Source organism: Wolffia australiana, chromosome 5 (genome assembly GCF_029677425.1).
Source record: "Wolffia australiana isolate 7733 chromosome 5, ASM2967742v1".
Lineage (NCBI taxonomy): Eukaryota > Viridiplantae > Streptophyta > Magnoliopsida > Alismatales > Araceae > Wolffia > Wolffia australiana.
In genome coordinates this window covers 23,165,255-23,192,905 of record NC_135839.1, presented here as the reverse complement: position 1 = coordinate 23,192,905, position 27,651 = coordinate 23,165,255, and the positions used below count along the sequence as shown (strand labels likewise).

Genomic DNA, 27,651 nt, shown 5'->3' with positions numbered 1-27,651 from the left:
GAGTGGAGAGAGCCGAAGAGTTTTAATGGAAATAATTGCTACACAGATGGTAGTGGATATGCACTAAAAGGATGGAGTGGGGTGAGTGGTGAAGATTTTATCATTGTTAGTGGCAAAGGAGATGCAGGTGGATACCATCCAACAAGCAGCGCACTGGCCATGTGCATGATAGTAAAACCTAGGTTCCAAAGATTATCCCAAAGTTCAGCATTAATGAGTTATGATGGACCAGACTTTGAAAGGTTATGAAACAACAAAGTATGAGAAAGTTTCTGCAGCTATGACAATAACCTAAGAAAAATGATAAACATGCAGAGTCTAAACAAAAAAAAGGTCACTCACATGCCAGTCTAACCTTGTCCTCACATGCCAAAGGACTGATTCATGCTTTTACTTCATACATTTATATCAGAACATCACTCCTTCACCCTTGGAATACAAGAAGGGATCCGGATGAGATTTTTACTAAGCAAATCACTTTCTAATCATAATTGGGAAAAATCCAATTGTGAGTACATTCTTTTTTTTGGTATCCGAGAAAAACATGGTGTCGAGTAAGACCAACCCCTAGGGTTGTGCCCGTAGACCAATCCAGTCGTGCCCTGGACTCCACCCAGGGAGATTTTATTTATTAAATGTAGTGTTCAACAGCGTTTATAGGCGTGGAGCGAGTGTACATGTCCCAGTTACATACGGACCCTACTTGCCCATGCCCTTGATGCAGAAAAATGAAAAATACATGAGTGTTACCTAAAGTAGCCAAGAGAAAGTTGCTCGTCATCGTTAGTGTGCTGGAGCCCACAGGATGGTAATGCCTGAAGTGTGTGAAGGCCCCCCCGGCTGTTCGCAGATGTGACCTTTGAGATGCATGTCATGTAGGCCTATCAGGCGAGAGGGTGAGCTATCCATTCAAAATTTAAGTACATTCAATATATTTTTATTTATCCAAATTAATGCATAGGATAGAAGAGGAAGAGGTGGCCCTACATTCAAAATTTAATCATACACTCTTAGATCAATACATACCATGATTTAAAGGCGAATCATTCTCAACTGTATAATTATTTCTCTTTCCTTCACCTATTGCACTAGATGGCCAGCATGGGAAGAAATTTTTTGAAAAAAAATCATAAAAATCCTTAAATATAATAAATAAATTTATATTCCATACTTAAAAGTTAATCCTTCCTAATTTTATACTGAAAACATTCCATTAAAACCCCATAAATGAGGATAATTTAAATTTTGATTCAAAAAACATAACAAACCCCTTAAAATACTTATATAAATCCAAAATGTATATTCCAACTTATAAGCTTATTATTATTTGAATTTAATGTCTTAAAATTTGAGTATCATTCTTTAAACATAATAAAAGCATAAAAAATATTTTTAAAACTGTGAAACCTATTTTTATCTTATGAAAGTATTTTATTTATAACATTATGTTAGAAAACTCTGTTAAATAACGATAAAATTGTTTGAATCTGAAGTTATTTGTAAAAATGTAATAAATCATTGTAAGCTTTCAATATAAGCATTTATTATCATTAAAATGAAAATAAGAGCTTGCCATACATTAAATAACTATTAAAAAAACAAGTTATTTGTGATTATAAACATTTTCCATAATCTTCATGTTAAAAGAAGCCATGGTATCCAAAAAAGATAAGAAATGAAAGATAGATTTAGGATTGAGTGTGATAATTTTAGAAGATATGTAATTTATTACCCGATGCATGAATAGTATGCAACATGTGTGAAGATGGTCGCATAACAGCGTGAACCCACTTTATATTAACAAAATTTTGAGCAAGTATTTTTTTATCGTGTAGTAGCACTAAAATATTCCATGAATAAATACTGGTTTTAATTTCAGTACTTATAGTCAATAAAATTTTAATTATTTTGCATAAGAGTGTGAATGTAAGTGGGAAAGTCAATGAAAATATTAAACTATCCAATGTTTTTTGTAACATAACCCGTCATATATTATTAATTGTGGGATTATGAGGCTTGATTGGCTGTTTGAAATTAATATATAAGATATATATATAACAAAATCATCAATTTTAGATGATCATATCACATTGAGTGTAACTTATTTCACGCTCAGTTTTCCCCTTGGACTAGATTTCTTTGTGTCATTAATGAAATTTGCCTCTAGACGTATCCATGTGATTACTGTAATGATGGAACTCCTATTTAACATCTTTAGTCATCCTTCAACATCTAATTGATCTTCCCACCAACATGTCTCACTAGGAAGGACTTCCGAGAAGGGGAGAAAACAGATCAAGCTAGCAATGGCACCTAAATTGGATACCCCTTCTATTTACACTTAATATGGAACTTTTTTACAAAAACCCTTATAAGTAATTATATCCATTAATGTGCATAAATTTTGTGTGTGAGATCCTCTAGGCCCATTTACAAGTATAGTTAATGACTTTGATGGCCTAATAAAGTTTAATATCAAATATATTAATTAAATATATCAATATGTAGATTATTAATCACATATTGATTGATAGGTTCAGTTTCCAGCCTTAATATGCATTAAAGGTGACTGAACTCTCACATAGAACATTTACATTCATTGGTTGTTACCATATCTGTATAATCCTTCATCCAAGCAAAACTTAGGTCTGGTTCACCGCTAAACACTACTTCATCATTCCATTTAGTACTTATAAGTAACAAAGATCATTTGATAGCATCCTCTTCAATATCTACACTATGTGTTGGCTAATGTGGTTTTGACGACTATGTGAAATGAAATTTCACCTTACACAATGGGGAAAGTCAACTCATCATTAATCTTTTAAACCCTAGATGACCTTATCGCATTGTGTGGAAATTATTCCACTCTCATCATTTACTCTTGACAAGGGATTATTTAATTGTATCGCCTGTTTGGCCCCTAAATGTATCCACGTTATTGATGCAACGAGGAATTTTCTCTTCATATTATCCCATCAATTGGCTTCATCCCATAAAGCCACATTATAGGGAGTGATGTTTTGAGCAGGGCAGAAGAAAAGAGGGTGTGCTAAGATTGTGGCTGGCATCGACATTGAAAATGAGGAAGTTCATGATTTTTCATAAAAAATCATTATAAGGATTGGCTGTGAGGCTTCGTCGATTGAGAAATCCTAAGCTCAGTACTTGGAGGCTTCGCCGATTGAGAACTCCTCAGCTCAGTCCAAGGAGGCTTTGCCGATTGAGAACACCTCAGGCAAAAGGCATTGGAGGCTTCGCCAATTGAGAACACCTTACAGGCTTCGCCGATTGAGAAAACCTAGAGGCATCGCCGATTGAGATCACCTCAGGCTTTAGAGGCTTCGCCGATTGAGAACACCTAGAGGCATTGCCGATTGAGATCACTTCAGGCTTTAGAGGCTTCACCGATTGAGAATACCTCGTTTACTCGTGGTTAAGCAAAACCCTTATAAAGTACATCCACCAAAGTTCATAGATCTTGTATGTGAATATCTAGGCCAATGTATCACTCTAGCTAATAAATTTATTACTTATATCAATATATTAATTAATTAATCTATGATGGGTTTAACCCAATAAATAGGTTAAATGTCTATCATGGAGACACCTCAGGCTCTAAAAGATACATAATAGTGATTGAACTCTTTCACAAAACTTCTATCGTCATTGGTTATTATTTGTAAATAATCCATTTTTAGCATAAGTCTCTTGAAGGACTTAGGGTACACACTATCATTTTACCCTAATATGTCATTCTAGTTAGTGTTGATGCATAATGGAGATCATTAGAAAACACCTTATCTGATGTGTCTTCTTCTCGGGCCTTGGATCGAAGGATTCCTAAGTCCATCTCCTCCTATATGAGGGCTGAGAATCACATATTGACCACTAATTTGAATCCCATGAGTACATACTCATTAAGTAGTAATCAAAATACAGCAGTACGTCTAGAAGATATGTTTAGGGTCTTGATAACTCAGATTTTAGGGTGTATCAGTGAGAAAGTAATCATTAACTATAGTCTTTTAGGTAATCTGAATTAAAACAACAAACTTTTTAAACCTTGCTAGTCTAGGGAGAGTAAGGATCGATCCTCAGAGAGCAAAGTGATAGTTAGTGAATTTGCAATTTAAAATATTTTTTGGTAGATTTGTAAAAATTTGTTTCATACTTATAATTTATCACCTATAGAGCAAAGTAACTAGATTTACTAGAATTATAATTAAGAAATTTATGCTAGAAGGATATATCAGACAAAATATGATTTTTGGGCATTTTTAATATTTTTTGGAAATTATTTTAAATTTAAAATAAAATAAAAATAAATAAACTAAATTTAACTGTTTAGATGTTGAAGGCGTTGGAACCGTTTGGATGTTGGCTAGCTGCTTCAAGACTAACCTGAAGACAAAGGTGAACAGATAGGGATGAGGGGGAAGAAATAGTGATTGAACCTCTTTGACACATCCGCCAAGGCCCAAGGTGATCAAGACTCTTCCACTTCTCCTACAGCTCTTGCTCCGGAATACCTTGCTCTACCCAACTCTCACTAACGGTAAGAGGAATCAAGCAAAATTGCACACAGGCCACTAAATCTTGGATTTAGATTGAAACAAGAGTGAGTATTACATTGGAGTGTGATGAGTTTATATAGGGAAGAGAGAAATAATGACCGTTGGATCTCCCAAGGCCTTGAATGGTCCAGCCTCAATCCTGGTGAAGAGGTTTCCTCCAATCAGGATTGAGTCCTCTAATTGCTCCTCATTATGGTCTCTCACTTGTCTTGCCTTTTTTTGAATATTTGGCCTTAATGACATTAAAGGCTCATTAAAGTCATGCAAGTTGCAACTCTGGGTCACTCCTCGAGCTCTGAACGTGGTTGGGACTTATTGAATCTCTTTTCCTTAGCCCAATAACCCTCAAATGAGACCTAAACCTGAAAATGTCAAAAATTCTAAAAGAGAAGTGATATTTGTTCCACTTGACTAGTAGAGTCATGTGGGGTTAATCTAAAGAATAATTATAAATGCTCAATTACTAATTTAGGCCAAATTCATGAAGTAAGTGCTATGATTTTTAAATGATAAACTTAAATATTTATAGTCATAAACAGTTCACTCAAGCATGTCATTTAGCGCCTACTGTTCGATTCATCAGGTCTCATGTCTAAGGATCACTCACATAACTTGGTATGAATCAGTCTGGTTGACATTCAGGTATTTATTTAGATGAATTAAGTGAAATATTTCCCCCATAACAACACCCATTCTTTATCTTTAGTGCATCCACACAAGTGGCCACAAGATTTGGTATACTTACCACATAAGTCAGATTGAGTAATGATATTATTTTTTAATAGTTTGATTTCCACCTCAAGTATCTATTGAATATGAATATTTTTAGTACATGCTTAAATAAACCATTCACTATACTATGATCTCATTATAATTCACATGCTGATACATGCGTTCACAAAGTTTATTACAAACATCACACGATAATAATAAAAAAATAAAAATTTACCTTTTCAATGAAATTAAACATAACATGAATGTGTGATTGTCTTGTGGCCACATAACATCACTTCAATTGTGTCATCTTACAAGCCATCAAAGGCATCACCAATCGCTATCACCTAGGATATATGTTTCTCAAAGATCTCCAGATCAATGTACCCAAGTTGATAGTGAATAATAAGGACAATAATATTTAATAATTTTTTATTTTAATGCATTTTGAAAACGAAAGGATAGAGGATTAAATTATATCATGGAAATTTCCATAATCATCAAATGTAATATAAACAGCTTATTTTTTGTTGTTAATGGTGGAAACAATCATTACTATTGTATATTTGAAGAATCGATAAAATAACTTGGCCTTTATATTATAAATGGATAAAAAATTAATATTTAACATAAAATAACAAACTATTTTATTCAGGATCCTTAAAACTCCAAAAGAAAATGTTAAAAATGTTATTTAAAACTGTATATTCATCTTCAAACTGATATTATGTTATTTGACATGAAAAAGTAGTAAATGCACTTATCATCCATAGGAATATCCCTATATTCATATTAGTAAAAGATAACTTGTTGCTTAGGTTCTATTTTATTTTACATGAAAAATCAAAATCCATCAAAAATATATTTTGGAAACAATATCCATCTGGGAACAAATGTCAAAAGGTTTAAAAAGCAATACTGATTCAAGTTGCAATGGTGATGTGTGGATGTGATACCAAGATGCAAAATATTGTGTCTAACAAGTGCAAAAGTCAAATCCCTCACTTAAACCCAAAGCATCAGCTATTAGTCCACCATAAGTTTTCTCAACTTTTTGGATTGCATTCAAATATATTTTGTCTTTATTAATAGATGGAATCTTTCTGACTCAAATAAGTTTACATTTTTCATAATTTTGTGATGGTAGAGAATTTATTCCATTATGAATCAAATAATTATATGTTCATAATGTTCTTGTGAAAAAATAATTTACCAATTAAATTTCTATTGTTTAATAAATTAGTCTGAGCTTATGTTTATTGTTTAATAAATGATCAGAACAAAGAATACCGTTGAGTGATTTTGTCTTGTGAAGGATAGGATTCTAAATAGAGTATGCCATTTTTTTGTCTTGTGAAGGATAATATTAGAAATAGAGTATTCCCTTGTTTTGTCATTTGTAGGAAAAGATAACATGCAAGGATGGGCTCTACTCTTCACGCCGAAGCTCCTTCCACATTCAACTGGAAATGAGAATCATTTGGAACCTAGCATACCTAGTTGGATTAGGTATCAATTGAAATTTAATTGGTAGTAGAGTTATTCTTTTTCATAATTGTATTGGATTATGGGGATATGCTTTGGTGCATCAAAAAATATCCAATGCATCAGAATATAAAGATCGATTCAAAATTGATCTCTAAAACATATTACACATAGAGCACCTTGTGGGGAACTTTTTCCACCCTTCACTTCATCGGAGTGCTTCTTCAAGCTGTTCCCTAACTCTTCTTGAAGACCTTGTGGATCTTCTCACAATGAAATACTGATTGTTGAATGAGTGTATAAAATGAGAGGGAAGAAAGGGTTTGAATGAGTGGAGAAAAGTGAGTGGTCATGAGGAGATCTTCTGTCCTAGGTAATAAAGAAGATTGACTAAAGGAGGATGATGTAGATAAATACCTTGCCTGGGTATGGAGGATATTGGATAATGCATTCTCAAATAATCTACATTACGCATTGATAAACCAAAATTTATAAATTTTTTCTTACTTAGAATAGGGCAAGGGTCAAATCCACAAGGAGCAGGTAACGAAAGATTAAACTTTTTCTACAGTATATTTTTAAATAATTATTTTAGGTGACTTATATTTTTATAAATAGGGAAATCAATAAAATCAAAAAAACTAGGCAAAACTATTTTAAATATATCAAATACATATTTATTTTGATTTTGATAAGCTATAATAGTTAAATTTGATTCTTTTGTAGGAATATTTGGGGAAATTTAGGGCAAGAAATAAAATTTAATGTTAAAGAAACCTTTGGCCGTAAGTTTTTGGCGGCGGCGCTCGGCCGGGTGGCCAGTAGATTCAAAATGCTGTAACTTTTGTTACATGAAGAAATTTTCAATGCTGTTTGATGTGTTGGAAAGTTTGAATTCTAGGCTATATATTGGATTATTTACCTAGAAAAAGATGATAAAATTCAAATCAATCATTCAGGAGATCACACAAACCTTTTTGTCACTTCCCCTAAGGGCCAAGTAGTACCTTTTCTCCAAGAATCTTGATCACTCTTGAACTCTCTCTCCTACACTTTTTTAGAACAAGAAAGAAATATGATGCACTAGGACTCCAAAAAAGTTGGGAGTAGGGAGCGGCACGTCCGGGACATGATGCCCCGGACGTGACGGGACGGTGACGGGTTGTGACGAACGGTGACGTGATGAAATGTTTGTCACGTCACCATCACGTCACTCGTTCGAGGATTTTCAAAAAATCCGTCACCCTCATGTCGCTCGTCCTCCTGTTCTCGTTTTTTCACGTCACCGTCACTAGTGACGGGAAATTCCCCTAATAGAGATAGAGAGAGTCAGAGAGGGGATTGAGAGAGAGGGGCTGAGAGAGAGAGAGAGAGAGAGAGAGATCGGGGAGAGAGAATGAGAGAGAGAGAGAGATCAGGAGAGAGAGAGAGAGAGAACGAAAAAGAGAGAGAGAGAGAGAGAGAGAGAGAGCAAGAGAGCGAGAGAGCGAGAGAGGGAGAGAGAACGAAAGAGAGAGAGAGAGCGAGAGAGTGAGAGAGAGAGAGAGAACGAAAGAAAGAGAGCGAGAGAGAAAGAGAGAGCAAGAGAGGGAGAGAACGAAAGAGAGAGCGAGAGAGAGAGAGAGAGAGAGAGAGAGAGAGAGAGAGAGAGAGAGAGAGAGAGAGAGAACGAAAGAGAGAGAGCGAGAGAGAAAGAGAGAGCAAGAGAGGGAGAGAATGAAAGAGAGAGCGAGAGAGAGAGAGAGAGAACGAGAGAGAGAGAGAGAGAGAGAGACACTGTATTAAAATTCCGTCACGGACGTCATCCGTGATGGATTATTCGTCACGTCACTCGTCCGGACCAACCCGTCACAGTCACGGGCGATCCGTCACTGTCACCGTCACCGTCACGGGCCCTCTAATTCGTCACCGTCACTGTCACATCATCCTTCACGTGATCGTCACGGTGATGCGTGACGTGACGGATGACGATTGCCGATCCCTAGTTGGGAGTAGAAATCCAACATGAGTTACAAAGAGAGGGGAGGAGAGAATAAGTAGAAGGCCACTAACTCTCCCAACCTTTGGATTTAATCCTACGATCGTGGAGGGATTGTGTTTCTTGATTTCCATCGTGGATCCACGTTCTATCCTTCTCAGAGTTGAAAACAGGCGTTTGAAATTCAAATTGTGGGTTAGTTCCGCAATTATTGACTTTAGTTGACCCGACCCTTTAGGAGGTTTGAATGGGCTCTAAGCTGGAGTTCTTGTGTATTGAGCCTCTTCTTATCATCTATTGGACGACTTATCGATAAGACAAAATTTGGTGTTGTTAAATGCAAGTTTAGAAATGTCGTTTTGATTTAAGCTTCTTAAATAAATTTATAGAATTCCCTTTTTCAAAATGTAGAAAGTTTAGGATGAGAAAGGGGTCGAACTTTTTACATTTTGAAAGAATTACAGTTTAGGGAGGCACTTTGAAAGAATTTTTATCCTAGTTCCAATGAAATAATTTTTGCATTTAATGGGCCTTTATTGTGTTTATTTTTTTTTGTAATTAATCAAAAGTAAGCGAAAGCTTGAAAGTGATCTTAATATTTTCAGTCAAGACATTAGACAAGATAATTTTGATTATTGTATCATATTAATTCAGATTACCAAGATTTTAATCAATAGGTGAAGTAAAACAATATGACAGTGACGTCGAATTGGCTTACACCATAGTAAATAGGTGAATGCGATGTCGGAATCGAATGATGGAACGTATAACGGAATGTATTCAACTGTTGCCTATTGGATCGAAGGACAGAAGGGTGGCACGAAGGTCATCACGAACACCGACAGGCTCCTGATGATCAGATAGATCAGCATGAACACCGACAAAGCAGGGAAGCAAATCACAGCCCGTACGTGTTCTCAACCTTCACCATTAGTAAATCTACTCCTACACCAATGAAAGAGAATCCTACTTTCGACGACGAAGTGGATAGTACCAAAGTAAACTCCCCCGACAGGGAAACGTTGAGATCGGTATTGAAGCAAGTAATTAGGCTGCAAATTAAAGGAGATTTGGAGGAGCAACTGGACATATGTGTAAGCTCCGGCACATAGACGAGGGCCTGGAATAGTCGGAGGGGTGAAATCCTTCGGTGCATACGCTCCAGCAAGAACACAGGGTGTCGGGAATATCCTAAGGGAAGCCCTTCTGCACTCCGGCTGGTCGGCCTCAATTGCACCAAGTCTTCACAATCTTCAGGTGGCGAAAAGGAATTTCCGCTGGTGAAGCCCAAGGGAACCCCATTTAGAAGCAAGAGACCCCCTTAAATCAACACATTCAGGCCGGTCAAATTGGCCCAAAATTAGATCTTCCAACTCGACGGATGTGAAAACTCCCTTCGAATGGTGAGATTTTCGGCGGACGGTGGACGCAATCCAGGAACAGAGGAAGAATCTGTGAACCAAGAGAATTAGGAGAGGATTAAAATGAACGTAATCCAATCCATGACCCAAGCGAGATCTTAAAGTTCGATCGTTTAATTTAATCTGAAAATTTCCGGTGAATGGCGGTAGAAGACCAACAATTAAAAGAGATCACCACAGAACCATAGTAGTCTTGGTCGAGGGATCCAGAAATCACGTTCAATGTAGGCTTGGGGCTTTGAACGATGGCCGATTAGATGATCACAACACCCCAAATATTGTTGATATGGGAAGTTCTTTATCGGTGATGATTCTGATTCTGGTTATGGACGACGGATGCTCAACAATGAGAGAGGCTGTATTACACCCAACGTGGAGAAACGATGGAGCTGTTGTTGTCAGGATGGCGGCACCAATCAATATCGACCGACAATCTCCAGCGGAGATCTAACTTCTGGCCACTTTCTCAGAACTGGATCTGGGACTCCACGTACAAAAGACAAGATTTCAACTTTGAAAATGTCAAACTGAGAAAAGACCAAGCCCCATTTGGCCAGGCCATTCCCATAAGTAGAGGTGGTTGCCCTAATGGCCCATATGAGGAGTAGTTCAAGGAGGCTGTTCCCAAATGGCCTAATTAAAACAAATAACATAAGGCTAAAGAAAAACGGGAAGATAACGGAGCCTCAACACGAGGACCATAATCGTTCATAACGCAAAAGAAAAACAGAAATAAAAGACTAGTTGGGGCTGGTTGGCAAGCCATGTACTTTCAGGTCAGGTCCTTCACGTCGGCTCATGCTCCACGGCACGGCTGCTGGTGAATCTGACCTGTGTCTTCTTGATTCTCCTCCATCAGTATGATTTATCAACACAATTTTTTTGTATAAAAATTGGGAATTTATGAGCAAGAAAGGGATTTTTGAAATTGGGCTTGAAGATGGACGAATGGTTCAATGAAAATTTGGATTTTAATTTTCAATTGAATTTTCAAAAAATCAATTTCTAGATCTAGAGAGAGAAATTAGATGAATTAACTTAGAGAGAGAAAGTAGAAAAGTTGGGGGAAAATGAATTAATGATGAAATTTGACCCTAATCTAGGGATCTAAGATGCAATATGAGATGAGAATCAATGTAGAACTAAGAATTGAAGATCAGATCCCAAATCAGATTCAAATTCTAATGATAATCACCATTCAAATCAACTCCAACGGCATGTACATTTCGCCATACCTTGGCGTTTTGAAATCGTTCAAGAAGAAGTTCAAATAGTAACGAAGAAACTTACAACTTTATGCTTGAACCAAGATCTATCGACTTCAAAAACAACACATGTGTCCTTCCTGAGAAAATTCTTGGAGGAGAGCTTCCTCCATGATTTTCCCATTCTTCCTGACCTCTATTTAAAGATCCAGCCATATGGGTGAATAGATAAACCTACCCTCAAAATTTGAGCTCAGTCGGATGGCTAGATCTCAAGATATCATCTTTTTACTAACGGTTTATCCTAGCCGTTGGATTTTTTTATCTCTCCTCCACGCAAATAGAAATCCCATTTTCTGATTCGTTGCATTGTTTACTCTGCCCTCTAATCACGCTGCTGTCATGTTTTTGCGTGCTTCCAAATGGTGCAATCATTGCTGAACCTGATGCTTTTCGAGCGGCTAGGAGGGTGCCACGTCGCCCGTGTCAGTTGTTCGCACTTCAATACAAGAATAAAACAAGAGTACTTTTTCATTTTTTTTAATAAATGCATGCACAATTTATTCGCTGCATGCATTTATTGCACATGGCTATCGATTCCCCGTGTGCATTTATTGCACAAAAATTCCAAAAGAAAGAAAAAAAATAAATTTACATTTTCTCCTCGTCGCCCGCACCAGGTAATCATTGAGGAGTTATTTGCTCATTATGGCATCATGCATTGTGATGCCATAATGAGCCAATAAAGTGCTCGTTTAACTCATCCAATCATTTGCCCAAATTTTGGGCGAATGACATGGATGCCACATTATTTAAAAAACCCTTTTTAAATGCCAAATAAATGAAAAAAATATTCTTTAAATTATAAAAATTATTTCTTGGCTATATTATTGTCAGAAAATTATAAAAAAATATGAAAAATTCCAAAAAAGTTATTAAAAGCATTAACTACCTCTAGCCAAGTATTTTATACCCTGCAAAAAATAAATCTTCAATGCACTAGGGTTAAATCTCGTGTAAAAAATACTAAAAAATTAAAAACAATCATAAAACTATAGCTCAAGCCATTTATGTCCATTTAATTATGATAACATGCAAATATGGCTAGTAAAACACATATATGTACGTAATATATTCATCAATTTAATATTCTAATTTGAAAATTATCACTTAGGTTTGTCCTTTCCTCCCATTTGTATGCCAAATACTCCATTGTATTTACTGAAGTCCACTTTTCTGTTCAAGTAAATCACCAAGAAAAAGCAAAAAATCCACTTGCCTCTAAGTACTCAAGTGGGGTTAGTCTCAAAAATCAAATAATTTATATATCAAGATTTTAGGAAAATAAACCATATTTATTCTTAAATGGTGAATAATGCTAGTGAAAATCTAAAAATATCAAGTAAAAAAGTATAAAAGCATAAATTTTTATGGATCAAATTTGATGTTATCACACATCAGTACTAATTAAATGATAGACTAGGGTTTGATGATCAAACATATCCTAATTTGTTAGTGAGTATCACATGGATGAAGGGTAATACATATATGATAAGTGATGTCAATAAAGGTTCCATGAGAGAGTTCAAACATTACTCCATAGCTTCTAAAGCATGAGGTGTACCTTGGTACCCCATGGACTGGATACTTAACCTATCAATTGGCTTAAATGGATCATTGATTAAGTAATATATATTAATAAAATTAGTAAATAAGGTTTGTCTATAATTGTTATTGGGTCATTAAAGTTATTAACTAGAATGATAAAATGGTCAAGAGGATCACACACATTAGATTATATGGGCGTTGGTGGATGTACTTTTTCTTAAAGGATTTTTCTGAAAAATTTGAAGTAAAGTATAAATAGAGAGGGACACAAATTTTAAGCACCCAGGCCAGCCAAAGCTGGCTACCCACTTTTTTCCCTTCTCATTTTTTCCATCAATTTAGAAGAGTGCGTTATTAGTGAGAAGATCGACATGAGTTTTAATTAAGAGTTGGAGAAGAGAAAGCGGAAATCTTAGAGCACTTTGATCATCTGGCTAATTTGAGAGGTCAGACACATGACTGACTTAAAATCTACAAGGGAGAAAATCAAGGGTGGATCAAGTGCCCTATAAGTTATACAATAATTGATTTGTTTTAGAGATCTACCAGGAATTGATTTCAACTTCCATTGCATCGGAAATACTTTTTTAGCCTTCAATCTAGGACCAGAAACCATTAAAGTCAACCGAGTAGTGATCATACAATTTCTACAACTGAGTATCGAAGCATTGTGGGAGCTCTTCAGTATGTCAAAGTAACTCATTCATAGCATTCATCATCAACAGGGGGACCCAAAAGATTAATTCCCAAATGATGCGGACTAGAAAGCTTTAAACACCTATATTATCTGGAAGGAATTTCCCTTCGTCGTGTTTTCATATCTACTACCTCCAACTTTTCTCTCACATGGTTCATTGATGCTGATTGGACAGTCGATCCTTATGATTGTCGTTCCATAGACATGTATCTGATCTATCTCTATACAAATCTTATAACATGGAGATACAAGGAATAACCTACCGTGGCTTGCTCTTGTACTGAAACTTCCACCGACCTTATGGTGTGATAGTGCTGGAGCCACCTACTTGGCTGAAAATCTAGCCTTGTGAGCCTTTTGATGAGACATATGAAAATTGGGTTATCACTTCGTTCGGGAAACAAGTTGCTGCCAAGAAACTCCAGATTATCTTTGTGAACAATGGGGATCACTTAGTCGATTGCTTTATTTCTTTTCTCGGGAACATGCTCAACGTCATTGTCATCTCCGCCACTTTGCTTAATGGGGTTTCAAGGGCATTTCGATCCCAACATCCACATCAGCCAACTTAGTGACCAATAGAATCAAAATTAACAGGTCACTTGCCACGGTGACGGTCTCCCAGACCCATCGTGGGACACGTCTTCGTCTTCCGTCACGCCTGTCGTAACGCGAAGGGAAAGACGGTGGCCGAACCCCACAGAGCGACTGTGGAGACGGGGAAGGGGATTCCCGTGAAGACGTACGACGAGGCAGAAGGCTTAGAGGCCAAGAGCGAAAGGGCCCATCCCTTTTTGACGTTTGGCGAATCTGTGGGCAGTCAGATTCCACCTGCGTCGAGCTCGAGATTTCCAGTCGGCCCACCCCCTAAACTTTGAAGGCGACCTCCGTCCTCCGCCGGTCGGAGACGAGGAGAACTCGTCAGGGAATCGTCGCTCTTTGAGTGATTCCCCGGCTTGTGCTTGTCGTGATCAGAGGAAGCCGACAAACGCGTCTGGTTATCCTGCACCAGGACGTCGCCATCGCCCTTGCTCTCTCATCTTCCCCATTCTTCTCACTCCCTCGGTCAGAGACAATTACTGCGTGTACCGGGGCTGGCCCCGAGTATCTGACCTCCGTCCGTCGGCCGACCAGCCCTCCTCGGCATGAGAAGAGCCGAAAAGGAAGAGAGAGATAGAGCGATAGAGAGAGAGGAGAGGGAGAGAGAGATAGTTTGCGTGTGTAATAGAGAAATGGTGGGGGGGAGAAAGAGAAAGAGAATAGAAGAAAAGAGGGAGAAAGAGCGATGGAGAGAAGAGAGAGAGATCGAGATACAGAGAAGAGGAGAGTTTGCGTGCGTGAGAACGTAATAGAGAGAGAAAAAGAAAGATAATAGGGGAGCGGAGAAGAGAGAGAGAGACTAGGTGTGTGCGTGCGCATGTGTAGAGAGAGAGAGAGGAGGGGAGAAAGAGAGTTTGCAGGTGTGATAGAGAGAGAATGGGCGAAGAGAAGAGAGAGAGAATAGAAGAAGAGCGAGGGGGGAGAGAGAGAGACCTGGATAACTGAATGTGCGAGATTTGACTGATGCCAAGACGGATGACGGGATGGATTCCTGCGGCGCAACGCAGTTGGCGGAAGAGTTTGAGAAAGAGGATAAGGATGAGGGGTGTCGACCTCAGGGGCGTTGGAGAGGAGGTCGCCGCGCTCGGCACGCCAAGCCGAGAGGCCGGCCAGGGGGAGCAGCGGCCTGGACGGGGGAACTCATTAACTCTGGGCTCGTAGAGAAGGCGGGTGACGTCGCCCCTTCCCCCCTGCCCGAGCGGGACCCCCCGGGCCAAACGTCTGGCTCTTGCTCATGGCTCACGGGCTACTCACTAGAGCCAACTGCGTGGTGGAGGTGGTCCGCTGCGCAAGGAATCCCATGCACCGCAGACCGCGTCTAAAGTGGGCCATCTCTCACGGGCCGGGCAAAATAAGTCGTCGGTCCGCTAGGCGACTGACCGTGTGGCGGGCCTCCGACTCTTTACAGAGGTACTCTCATAATAAATGGAAAAATGCGCATTCGATCCTTCTCCTCGGTCCTAAAGTTGGGCAATAAAGTTTTATCAAAGAAGAACCCAAGGCGCATGCATCTTTCGATCGAGAGAGAGAGAGATGGGTCAGCCGCCCGCCACTAAATGCGCATTGAAATCGCTCCCACGTGCCGTCGCCGCCTTTGGGTCTCGAGTCTAGAGTCTGGACGGATACAGCGCAGGATTGTGACGAAGCAGAGGCTTCTCGGTGGAGGGGAAGGCACGATTAGCTCAAAGAGGGTTTATTCAATCAAGGCTGCAAGCGAGCGAGCGAGCAAGAGCGATAGCCGATAGAGAGGAGACACGGAAAGAGAGAAAAAGAGAGTCAGGTAGAGGGGCTGAGCGTGACTCGCAGGGGCTCTACGATCTACACGCGCGCGCGCGCCAGCCGGCTGACCATGTAGGAAGCAGCCTGCGTTTCCTCCGTCTTCTTCGACGCCCCCTCGTCTTCCTCCATGGCTGCCGTCCCCGCGGCGGCGACGCGCCAGCGGTGTCGCCTGGCCGAAATCGGCTTCCCCAGGTTGCTAATCGCGATTGTCTTCCTCTTCTTCTCCCTCCTCCTGGCGCGTCCGGGGAACTGCAGCGTGAAGGGACCAGTGCTCTTCCCGGGATTCAACGCGTCGCAGATCCTCTGGATCGACAACGACGGGCTCTTTCTGCGTTCCGGCGACTCGAACTTCTCCTTCGGCTTCGTCGCCGCCCCTTCCGAGAAGGGGGCCAACGCCTTCTACCTCTCCGTGATCTACCGGAAGTCGTCCGCGGCCATCTGGACGGCCTACCTGGACGGTCCCGTCTCCGCCACCGACAATTTCTTCTTCGGCGCGGACGGAGTCGCCCGTCTGGAGCTGGGCGGCCGGACCGTCTGGTCGGCGGGCGGCGGCGGCGCCGACGAGATGGTTCTGCTGAATTCGGGCAACCTGGTGATGCGGAACAAGGGGAAGGTGGTCTGGCAGAGCTTCGATCACCCCACCGACACGCTCGTCTCCGGCCAGCGCTTCACCCCCAAGATGCGGCTGAGGAGCAAGCCCAACGAGCGCGGCCTGGTGTGCTTTCTCGAGTTTTACGACGAGGACCTGGTGCTGAGGGCCAATTACTCCCCGCCGCAGCCCTACTGGACGGCCAGCCGGGACGCGAGGTTCACCCTCAACGCGCACGGCAAGGGCGCGCCGGCGGCGGTCCTCGTCGGCAGCTCGTGGAACGTGTTCGACGCGGGCGACTCCGCGGGTCCGCTGATATCGCAGTTCCGCTGGACGACGGCCGTCGACAACGCCTCCATCGCGGCCGTGACCCTGCAGCCGGACGGCGCCCTCGCCTTCTACGTCCTCGGCGCCGCCCCCGCCACCGCCGTCCTCGTGCCGAGCGACACCTGCGACCTACCCGAGCCCTGCGACCCCTACTCCGTCTGTTTCCGCGACGGAGGAGGGGGCTGCCGGTGCCCCGTCGCCCTCACCGCGCAGTCCGACTTGAGCTGCGGGCCCAACGTCTCCTCGGAGCTCTTGTGCGGGCGCCGCGGCGGCGCGTTTGAACTCCTGCAGATGGACGACGGGGTGGGCTACTTCGCCACCGCCTTCGTCCCGGCGAGCGCGACGGGGACGAGCCTCGACGGATGCAAAGCCGCGTGCCAGGGCAACTGCTCCTGCGTCGCCCTCTTCTTCGACGGCGGCAAGAGCAACTGCTTCCTCTTCGACCAGATTGGCAGCCTGCGGAGGCTCACGGCCGGCGGCGGCGGCGACGGGTCCTCGGCCGCGTACGTGAAGGTGCCGCTGGGGAAGGCGACGAGGGGCGGGGGTGGTGCAGGCGGCGGCGGGCGGGGCCACGCGGTGGCGGTGGCGCTGATCGTGGTGGGGACGGTGGCGGCGGCGGCTGGGCTGGTCTGCGTGGGCGTGCGGATCCAGCGGAGGACCAAGCAGACGACGATGAAGAAGAAGAGACAGAACAAGCTGTCGTGGTCGTCGTCGCTGGGGGCGCCGCTGGGGGCGGGGTCGGACGAGGAGGACGAGGAGGGCAAGTACCTGGGCAGCCTGTCGGGGATGCCGGTGCGGTTCTCGTACGCGGAGCTGCGGGAGGCGACGGACGACTTCGCGGTGCGGCTGGGCGGTGGCGGGTTCGGGTCGGTGTACCTGGGGCGGCTGCGGGACGGGTCGCAGGTGGCGGTGAAGAAGCTGGAGGGGCTGCACCAGGGCGCCAAGGAGTTCCGCGCGGAGGTGACCACCATCGGCAGCATCCACCACATCCACCTGGTGCGCCTGCGCGGCTTCTGCGCGGAAGGCGCGCACCGGCTGCTGGCCTACGAGTACCTGTCTAAGGGCTCGCTGGACAAGTGGATCTTCCGCAGTCGCGCGGGCGCGGCGCCGGGCGAGGGGCTCGACTGGGAGAAGCGGTTCGGGATCGCGCTGGGCACGGCCAAGGGGCTGGCGTACCTGCACCAGGACTGCGAGTCGAAGATCGTGCACTGCGACATCAAGCCGGAGAACGTGCTGCTGGGGGACAACTTCGAGGCCAAGGTGTCCGACTTCGGGCTGGCCAAGATGATGACCCGCGAGCAGAGCCACGTCTTCACCACCATGCGCGGCACGCGCGGGTACCTGGCGCCCGAGTGGATCACCAACTACGCCATCTCCGAGAAGAGCGACGTGTACAGCTTCGGCATGGTGCTGCTGGAGATCATCGGCGGGCGCAAGAACTTCGACCCGTCGGAGACGTCGGAGAAGGCGCACTTCCCCTCGTACGCCTTCAGGATGATGGAGGAGGGGAGGCTGCGGGAGGTGCTCGACACGGCCCTGCGCGAGCCCGCCGACCAGGACGGGCGCGTGGAGAGGGCCATCAAGGTCGCGCTCTGGTGCATCCAGGAGGACATGGCGCTGCGCCCGTCCATGGCCAGGGTGGTGCAGATGCTCGAGGGCGTCACCGAGGTGCCGCAGCCGCCCGCCTCCTCGCAGATGGGCTTCCGGCTCTACGCCAGCCTCATCAAGAGCATGAGCGACAACGACGCCGTCTCCTCCTCCGCCGCCTCCGCCGCCCCCTCCGACTGGAACAGCGAGGCTCTGCTCTCCGCCGTCCGCCTCTCCGGCCCCAGATAGCGCCTACCCCCCCTTTGGCCCTTCTCCCTTCCTTCCTCTTCACTCTCTAGCAACGTTGCGCCGGAGAAGACGAACAGAATTCTTCTGATGGCTAACACGAAAAATCCCTCACATTTGCCGTTTTTCCTTCCCCGCCCCCCCAAAGGCGCTTTCTCTTGAGAAAAACCGAAAAGGACGAGCCATTTTTTGACAAAGAGGAAGAAGGAACCCAAGAACTCAGCCCATGGCCCAAGCTTGATGCTTATATGAGACGGTCCGAGTTTAATTAGTACTAAGCCAAATTCGGCTCGTTTTCTGCGCCGCTTCTTCTTCTCCCCGGTTGGGCGATGACACTCTCATCGACCGCGGCCTTCACGGGCCGCTTCCTGCCGTGCGATGCTACGCGAGCTGAGCCAAGGCGGCCTCGCTGCCCGCGGGTCAGATGCTGCCGCGCGCTTCCCGAGTGCTTCGATGGGGAGCGTCTGGAGACCCCCAGTTCGTCGTCGGGCTCGTCCTCGTCGTCCTCTTGGGGTGATGTCAATTACCCTTCTCCCTCTTCTGCAGATTCTTCCATGTACCATCTTTCATCATCTTGAAATTTCTCCTCGCTTCATTTCCGTGACCCCCAATTCCTGCCTGTAATTTTGGCCGCAGATGGGAGCAGCTACCGCGGACCCTACGGAAGAAGGGCTTTCCTTGCTTCCACGGCTCCTTTGTTGCTCTCATTGGGAGCTTCCTCCCGCTCCTTGAATTCCAACGCGTCGCCCGAATACGCTCCGTAATCTCTAATTTGACGTTGTGGGAATGGTTTTTCCTCTTTTCTTTGGCTTGGCTTCCCCAATTTCTTTTCTTTTTTGTTCAGAGAGGGGGAGACTGATCTAACATCGATTGTTCGAGCAGAGCTTAGGAAGGTCTTGTCCAAGGCAAAGGCCGCGGGTGCGCTGCGCTTGGCCTTCCACGACGCCGGAACGTTTGATATGAATGATAATACAGGTAATTCTGCAGTCTCGGCAGTTTCCGCCGGGACTTTTGGAGGCGACGTGCATCATCAAAACCTTTTAACCAAAACAACTGTTGCTCAGCTTACTGTATTTATCGCAGGTGGAATGAACGGTTCCATCATTTTAGAGCTCGACAGACCTGAAAACGCCGGTTTAAACAGATCTGTGAAGGTGTGAAGCATTGTCTTTCATGCTGATAAAGTTCTCGCATTTCTTTCTTTTTTTGCTGCATCGTGATAAAACGCAGACAACTTTTTCCCCTTGCTAGGCTCTAGGGAAGGCAAAGAGCGAGCTGGATAAAGTTCAAGATTGTATGCTCTAAGGGTGGCCTTAAAATAAAATTTCAGCTTTTTTTGCTGCGTGTTCTTTGTAGTTGCCTCGTCTTTGACTTAATCTCGTTTGTGGTGTGGACGATAGCAGTGTCGTGGGCTGATCTCATCGCCGCTGCCGGTTCGGAGGCTGTGGCACTGTGCGGTGGCCCTTTCATTCCAGTTCAGTTTGGAAGGGTAGATGCAAGGTTGCCTCCAGAGTCTTCAACATTTCTTTTCTCGTGACAAAATTTTAAATCCATCTATTAGTCAGAGACCGCCCGCTAACTCTTGATTACTTTGGTGCGAATGCTCTTGAAAAATTAACTCTTATTTTATTGATCAAACTCTCTGTTCATCTAGAATTCGATTTCTAGCTTATATTGAAGTTCAAAACAGAGTTGCGTCCTGCCTCTACTTTCAGCAAAATAGTTTAGTTAATGTTTGGAGTTTTCTTGCATGCAGCTCTCCGGACCCTGAAGGCAAGCTTCCAGAGGAGACGCTGGGGGCAGCTGACCTGAAGAAATCTTTTTCAGAGAAAGGCTTCACGTGAGTATCCACTACCCATTCCAGACTTGTTTCGAGTATCACAGAAGAAAATTCTGTTGAAGAATCAGTAAATTTTGTCAAAGTTTTGATGTTGATTGCGTCCTGAACAAGACGATGGTCGCATTGCAGAACTCAGGAACTGGTCGTGCTGTCCGGAGCGCACACGTTGGGGGGTAAAGGTTTTGGGAGCCCGGTCATCTTTGACAATGCATATTACAAGGTGCTCCTGGAGAGGCCCTGGGCCGCAGCGCCCCCCACTGGTACTAGTTCATCATCATCATCGTCGTCGTCGTCCTTATCATCATGATCATCATCCTCGCCGTCGTTGTCATCTTCATCATCATCCTCGTCGTCGTCATTATCATTATCATGATCATCATCCTCACTGTTGTCATCATCATCATCATGATCATCATCCTCGATGTCATCATCATCATCGTCATCCTCATCGTCATCATCATCATCATCATCATCACCATCATCATCCTCCTCGTCATCATCATCATCATCACTTGTGTTTCTGGTACAGGACCGTCTTCAATGTCGACCATGATCGGGATTCAATCAGACCATGCGCTAGTAGAGGACACTGAGTGTCTGAGGTACTTGCCGCCGTCAACGTTGCTGTTGCTCTCTGGTTTTGAACGTTAGTTAGCTTGCTTACTGCAACGCTCACTTTCCCCTGTGCTGTAGGTGGATCAACATATATGCTGCAGACCAGGAGAGGTTCTTCGATGATTTCAAGAAGGCATACATTAAGCTTGTCAACACCGGTGCCTCCTGGAGGGACGCATAGCTGTCTCTCGTTTATGTGGTCAAATGTTATTTCATCGATTCTTTCAACTTTTTTTTTCAAAAAATGTACAAAGTTTTTGCTGATGATCTTGTTGAATCGTGGGTCTCTATGTAAGCAAAATGGAGAATAATCAACGGCAAATATAAGTAGACCTTGATGAATGAAACATTCTCGACGCCAAGAATTAGTACTGACCATTCGTCCTGAAACGATATCAATGAATTAGATTTTATTTCACTAGGTACTCTAATTAATTCAAAGTTAGTTCCCTCTGCCTGAAATCAATTTGGTCCAGTTTCCCAACCAGGTAGAAGCTAACTGGAGTGAATTCTGCAATTTAATGAGAATTTCATTTGAAAGTTTCGCAAAAAAATATAGATCTTAGTCATCACTGTCAAGCAAGCAGTATGATATGATACTGGTCCGTTACTATGCTAAATGCCAGCGCGGTACCATTACAGTACCCTTCTATCAACGCAAAAGGCCCAGGCCCAGCAGCCACTAAGCAAGTATAAATAGCAGGAAGCAAGGCCTCTGACGGCAGCAAAGAGTCACTGGTGAGTCTCTCATCTCTTCCCTTTCGTTTTACCATTCCTCTCCTTGCCTTTCCCCTCCCGCTCTTACCCTCTCCGATCTCCGTCGCCTTCTGCAGCCTCTTGCTAGTCGCTCCACGCAGTGCTTCAGGGACGTCTATGGTGACTCTCTCATTCCCTCTCCTTTTCTCCTTCTCCCTTCTGTGAGATTTCGTTCACTGCAATTGGAATTGGATATTCAGTTTTGAAATTAGAAGAAGCAATGGAAATTTCTGTTACATTGATCTTCAATTGGCCGATACGTTCCAAGAACGTATGACAGTATTGGAGTCATGCTGTTAAGGACAGCCTGAAATCTAGTAGAAGTAGATTCGAAACATTTTTATCCCTCTAAGCAAAAGCTTGATTTCAATCTAGCTGCATTTCTCAATCAACTTTGAAGTAAATTCACTCGATATTTGATACTCTGAATGCTATTTACAATGTGGAAGGACTTTGAAAATCTGGATTTATGGTAAATGGCTCGTGAAATCCCGAACGATCTCCAATTTTAAATATGATAGCGATATAGTCAAAAGGTAATCTTCATTAAAACCCCAAAGTTGACAAAGATAATCTTCATTAAAACCCCAAAGTTGACCAATAATGGATTTATTTGCCATTTTCCATGGGTAACTCAAAAAGACGTCTACTTCGACAGAAATTTTAATCTTACTGCTGGCTTCATAGTTTTAACTTATCATGCTTTCAAGCTCCCCAATCCAGATGATTTTAGTCAACTTTATTCTCTACAACGGAGGTAAACAATTATCCATGAATGATGTAGATAGGATTTTCAGTTTGGTAGCATTTTAATCGAAAAATTGCGAACTGTAACTAAGACTTATTATTGTATTGAGTACGTGGGTCTGATCATCCAAGAGAAAGATGCAGTCCTTGAGTTGCCCAGTGTAATAACTTCAATAGGAGATCTTTCGTGTACAACCGAGACGCCTAGAGGAGTGATAGTTGAGGAGAGACTTTAAGGAGGATGGGAAGAAGAGAGCTTGGAGGGGAAAACCCCGGGACGAGAGGAAGTGTCCCAAAAACCCAATCTAGGAAGTGTTTCAAGAACCCAGTCTAGGATTTCACCCCTGATGAGTAATCGGGAACATGTGAAGACCACTTTTTCACCCCCAACTAGTCTCAAAACAGCGCTCAGCGCTCTCATGAGATCGCAAAACCTTTCGTCTGGTTAAATATGTGATGAACGTGTATTCATTTATAAAGATCAAGACGTATGGATGTTAAAATAAAAAAAAGACTTACCGTATTATCTTGAATTTTAAACAAATGATGCCGCAGCGACGAAAACTCTCTCGAAAGGTCTCATTCGTGACTGACGTCTAACTCCGTGTCATTTCCTCATATGTGGAAACCAGACGTTATACGTAGATAATGTTCAAAACTTGGATACGAGTTATATCTTGGCCATAAAGTCAATAGGTCTAGTTAGAAGGAAACGAAGATATTTCTATTTTTCAACTCATAACTACTCATTCGGACCCACCCTGGCACCCTCAGTGCGTCAAGGTAGTATTATTATCATCTCCTTGTCAAGACATAATATTTTATGTTAAAGGACGAAAGAGCATTAACAAGGGCAAACCATCTGTGAGTCTCCTTACAAATCTCTATTATTGGGAAGGGGATGGCTCACTAACGACAGTAAATGATATCTTCCAAGGGAAATCAATTTGATTATTTGGCACGTTTGATTGAGTTGATTACTTTAAGGTGCTATCAAAACGAAGCAGGATCACCAACCGGATCATCCTCTTTCTTATCCTCGAACCACTCATTGGTCGACTGTAGTCTGTAGAGCTTCCGAAAACTTCCCTATTATTCCCGCCCGACTTTTGCGTTCGATTACGTTTCTGAGCGGGCACGTCGTTAAGATTCATTTGATAAAGTGATGGCAACGTCACAGATGATATTTTATCAAAAACATCAAAGAATGATTTGAGAACCCATCTTTATGTTTTGCATGATGTCAAATTTATAATTTATTGGAGAGCTTATCAACTTCGCGGGGGACCTGTAGAGGGTTGAGAAGGTTGAAGGCACAACTTTGCATGAAAGAGATCATGCGAGATTTTTCATATTTATATATTTATATCACAGGATACAACGGTAAGGATACAACAAAGACACGAGGATCGAGGGAGAACACCACAGAGAGAAAACAGGACTATGAAACAGTATCGTGCCTCTGCCCAGCTTGAGTGCCCTGGCATAATAAGAAAGTGGGAAGCTCGGCTAAAAACAGGCCGTTAACCCGAGAGGGAACGGAGACAAGCCAAGCCAGACGCCAGAGGACGGCCGGGCGGAGGACGGACAAGCGATAGAGCGGAGTCTCACGACTGATAATAATCCGTATACAAGCTGCGGACAAAGATGAAAGACCCAGCGGAGCCGAAGAGCAAGAACAAGAGCAGTGGCCGTTCCCGAAGAAGTCCGCCGCCATGGCTGAGGCAAGCCCCCGACTCGACGTCGGGGGCCAAAAACAAGGGGGGAAGGGGGGAAGAATGACTCCCTTACCCCCCTGAAAAAGAACTCCTCGCGATGGCGGCGGAGGACGAAGAGAAACCGGAGCTCCAAGTGGGGAAGAGAGCCGGGGAAGAGAAGAGAAACCCCTCGGCCGGCGAAAAAGACCGGCCGGCACGGCAGCCGGCCGGCGCAAAAAAGGCGCCGGCTTGGGGAAAGAAGCCCCGGCCCGGATCAGCCGAGAATGTCGCAGAGCGGCATCTTCTTCTGGAGCGAGGAGATGGCGTGGCGGCTGATCGCGGCGCACATCTGCAGGTTGAGGCCTTGCAGGCTGTGGTCGAGCTTGGTCAGCTGCTGGAGCCCCTTGGGCGAGATCCTCGAGCAGCCCGACAGGGAGAGCACTTGCAGCCCCACGCCCACGGCCGCCGCCGCCAGCGCCGTGACGCCCTCGTCGCCGACCGCGCACTTGGTCAGGTCGAGGTTCTCCAGCAGGATGCAGCGGTCCGCCACGGCCACCAGGCCCGCGTCGGTGACCCTGGCGCAGCCTTCCAGGGCCAGGCTCTGGAGCGTGCCCCCGTGACGCTCCACCAGCGCCGAGACCGCCGCGTCCGTCACGTTGGCGCAGCCGCTGAGGACGACCTCGTCCAGGCCCAGCTGACAGCTCTCGAAAAGAGGGATCAGTCCCGCCTCCGTCACGCCGGCGAGGCCGCTCAGGCTGATCTGCTGCAGCCGCGGGCAGAGCTTCCCGACCAGGGCCAGCCCCGAGTCGCCGAACCCCGGACAGCGGCTCACGCTCAGCGACCGGAGGGACAGGCAGGGGGCGCACCCCGCGAGACTCGCCGCCGCCGGCAAGTCCTTTACGCCGACGCAGCCGGCGAGCTCCAGGGACTTGAGCCTCTTGTTGGCCTGCGACGCGAGAACGCCGAGGACGCCGACGACGGTGACCCGGTTGCACTCCTCCAGAGAGAGGGTCTCCAGAGAGCCCGCGGCGGCGGCCGCCAGCACGGTCAGGCCGGCGTCGGACGGGTAGATGCACCGCCGGAGGTGGAGCTTCTTAAGCGCCGGGCAGCCCCGCGCCAGCGCCCCCAGGCCGACGTCGGTCACCGCGCAGGAGGTCACGGACAAAGACCGCAGCTTGAGCAGGCCTGGCGCATTTCCCATGACCCAGAAGCCCCTCTCCCCGACGAGCGGCAGCCCGGAGAGCGCGAGCTCGGCCAGCTCCCTGCCGTAGTAGCCGACCACGGCGAGCGACGCGTCGGTTACCTTGACGTGCTGGAGCTTGAGCTTCTCCAGAGAGGCGCCGGCGGCGGAGACGAGGCCGGCCACGCCCTGGTCCGCGACCAGGGCCAGATCCGCGAGGGACACGGACTTGAGGAGGCGGCAACCGCGCCCGATGGCCTGGAGCCCGCCGTTGCCGACCTTGGGGCACGACTCGATGACCAGGGAGGCCAGCCGGGGGCACTTGTCGGCCACGGCGGCGAGGCCGCGGTCGGAGATGGAGGCGCAGCCGCAGAGGTCCAGCTTCTCCAGGAGAGGGCAGCGGTCGGCGATCTGGGCCAGCCCCTCGTCGGTGATGGAGGGGGCGTTCCAGAGAGACAACACTCGCAGCGAAGGAGAAGCGCGAGCGACGGCGCCGAGGCCGAGATCCGTCGCCGGCCTGCTGGCGTTGGACCCCCTTATGAAGAGCTCCGAAACGCCGCCTCTGAGCGCCGCGCCCACGGCCATGCAGACCAGCCTTGTATCGGTGGCTTCCTTGCCCTCCAAGTGCCGGGCAAGCGAGACGGCATCGGTGTTCGCCCCCGCCCTGCAGCCGGCGACGGAAGACGGGACGTCGGCGGGGAGAATCGAGCTCAAGAGATGGAGCCATCTCTTAGAGACGCAGGCCGCGAGGCTCCTCTCGCGGGGTCCGTCCACGCGGCGCAGCACCTCGAAGAGGCACTCATCGGGAAGAGAATCGAGGGAGACTCGCTCGCTGCGGCTCTCCGGCAGCCCGAATCCCTGCTTCTGCTCCTCCTCCGCCGCGGGAGGACAGCGACGAGGCCTCTTGTGGGGAGGGAAGTAGACGCCGCCGTGAGCCAGAGACATGAAGCGGCGGATGTCAGCTTCACCTGGGGAGGAAAAAGAAGAATTGCAAGAGTCAGGAATTATCCAAATCCGTCTTCCACTCCAAAGAAACAAGGGTCATCAATCTTGAGACGTAGCAGGGGTGTGGGGAGGGGCTTACCGCGGACGTTGACGAGCGCAGACATGATGCAAGAACCCGCAGGAGAGAGAGGAGGAGGAAGACGGCGATGAGGCGGCGCCCAGAGCAAAAACGCATCTACAGAAGCGGCGGGGGGTGGGAGAGGAAGGGGAAGGTGGGGAGGGGCGATTGAGGCTTGCAGCCTAGCCACAGGGAAAACCAGGAGGGGGTGTTCTCCTTTTCTATACCCACGGCGGGGAGGGGGGACCTTGCCTTCTCCCCGACGTCGCTGTCGGCATTAAGGGTAAAAGATATGGGAAAATATACATCATCCCAGGGCTTCTCCCTCTCTCGTTTCTCCCTCTCTCTTTCTCCCGCTGTACCGATTATTTTCGATGAGGGGGTGGGGTGGGGTGGGGTGGGGTGGGGTGGGGTGAGGGGGGGGGGCGCAACAGAAGGCGAAGGGTAGGGGGTGGGGGAGCTTGACCAGGCAGAAACCCAGCTGGGGGGGGGGGCCTACTCAGTTCCATGAACCTGTCCGCTCCGGTCGCCGTCCAAGGCAATAAAATAATCAGGGTGCTGCCAGGCTCCTCAGCCCTCCCATCTCGAAGCGGCCGCGTTCGCCGCACCGGGACACGATCCTGTTCTGCGCCGTCGGATCCTGAGATGGGGCCATCCGGGAAGTTCGCATTTCTCGCTTGGAGGAAAGAAAGATCCCCCCGAACGGGAACTTTGACCGGTCCTCTCTTTTTGGTTTTTTACCTCACACAGGGCCACCGGCCCACCACCAAGACCTCCTTATCTCTCTCTCTCTCTCTCTCTATCTTTCTCCCTCTCTCTATCTAAATATATTTTTATCTATGTATTTATCCATCCATCTATTTCTCTATCTATCTCTGAGACTCGCAAACTCTACACCTATCCCTTTATCTCTAAGACTCCCAAACTCTACATCCCAAAC

General features: G+C 45.7%; 3 protein-coding genes and 1 long non-coding RNA gene across 5 annotated transcripts; 2 read left to right on the top strand and 2 right to left on the bottom strand.

The window, feature by feature from the left end:
• Positions 1-9,529: 9,529 nt before the first annotated feature.
• On the bottom strand, positions 9,530-11,609 carry LOC144703166 (uncharacterized). The gene is made up of 3 exons (XR_013581487.1): positions 11,466-11,609; positions 10,335-11,006; positions 9,530-10,206 (listed from the first exon to the last, which is right to left on the bottom strand). It is a non-coding gene; the product is annotated as an uncharacterized LOC144703166 (long non-coding RNA).
• Positions 11,610-14,523: 2,914 nt separating this feature from the next.
• SD2-5 (S-domain-2 5) lies at positions 14,524-18,929 on the top strand. The gene has a single exon (XM_078576274.1). The coding sequence runs from the start codon at positions 16,192-16,194 to the stop codon at positions 18,814-18,816; it is 2,625 nt and encodes an 874-aa protein (XP_078432400.1). The 5' UTR covers positions 14,524-16,191; the 3' UTR covers positions 18,817-18,929.
• A 213-nt stretch (positions 18,930-19,142) lies between these two features.
• Positions 19,143-21,569, top strand: APX6 (ascorbate peroxidase 6). 2 transcript variants are annotated; one of them, XM_078576276.1, is made up of 10 exons: positions 19,143-19,326; positions 19,450-19,573; positions 19,658-19,788; positions 19,897-19,967; positions 20,065-20,107; positions 20,217-20,313; positions 20,570-20,653; positions 20,783-20,913; positions 21,183-21,255; positions 21,347-21,569. In XM_078576276.1, exons 1-10 carry the CDS (start codon positions 19,143-19,145, stop codon positions 21,447-21,449), a joined length of 1,041 nt encoding a protein of 346 aa, XP_078432402.1. In that variant the 3' UTR covers positions 21,450-21,569. The 2 variants fall into 2 exon arrangements, with proteins under 2 accessions (XP_078432402.1, XP_078432401.1); XM_078576275.1 differs by having other exon boundaries at positions 20,214-20,313.
• A 2,522-nt stretch (positions 21,570-24,091) lies between these two features.
• Positions 24,092-26,977, bottom strand: LOC144703961 (EIN3-binding F-box protein 1-like). The gene is made up of 2 exons (XM_078576273.1): positions 26,733-26,977; positions 24,092-26,616 (listed from the first exon to the last, which is right to left on the bottom strand). The coding sequence occupies exons 1-2, from the start codon at positions 26,755-26,757 to the stop codon at positions 24,743-24,745; spliced, it is 1,899 nt and encodes a 632-aa protein (XP_078432399.1). The 5' UTR covers positions 26,758-26,977; the 3' UTR covers positions 24,092-24,742.
• Between the last annotated feature and the right edge of the window lie 674 nt (positions 26,978-27,651).

Coding starts and splice junctions, on each gene's coding strand:
- APX6 (XM_078576275.1), top strand. CDS start 19,143: ATGACACTCTCATCGACCGCGGCCTTCACGGGCCGCTTCCTGCCGTGC. Junction 19,327..19,449: donor GTCCTCGTCGTCCTCTTGGG/GTGATGTCAATT, acceptor TTTTGGCCGCAG/ATGGGAGCAGCTACCGCGGA. Junction 20,108..20,213: donor GCTGGATAAAGTTCAAGATT/GTATGCTCTAAG, acceptor TGTGGACGATAG/CAGTGTCGTGGGCTGATCTC.
- SD2-5 (XM_078576274.1), top strand. CDS start 16,192: ATGGCTGCCGTCCCCGCGGCGGCGACGCGCCAGCGGTGTCGCCTGGCC.
- LOC144703961 (XM_078576273.1), bottom strand. CDS start 26,757: ATGTCTGCGCTCGTCAACGTCCGCG. Junction 26,617..26,732: donor TGCGCTCGTCAACGTCCGCG/GTAAGCCCCTCC, acceptor TTTCCTCCCCAG/GTGAAGCTGACATCCGCCGC.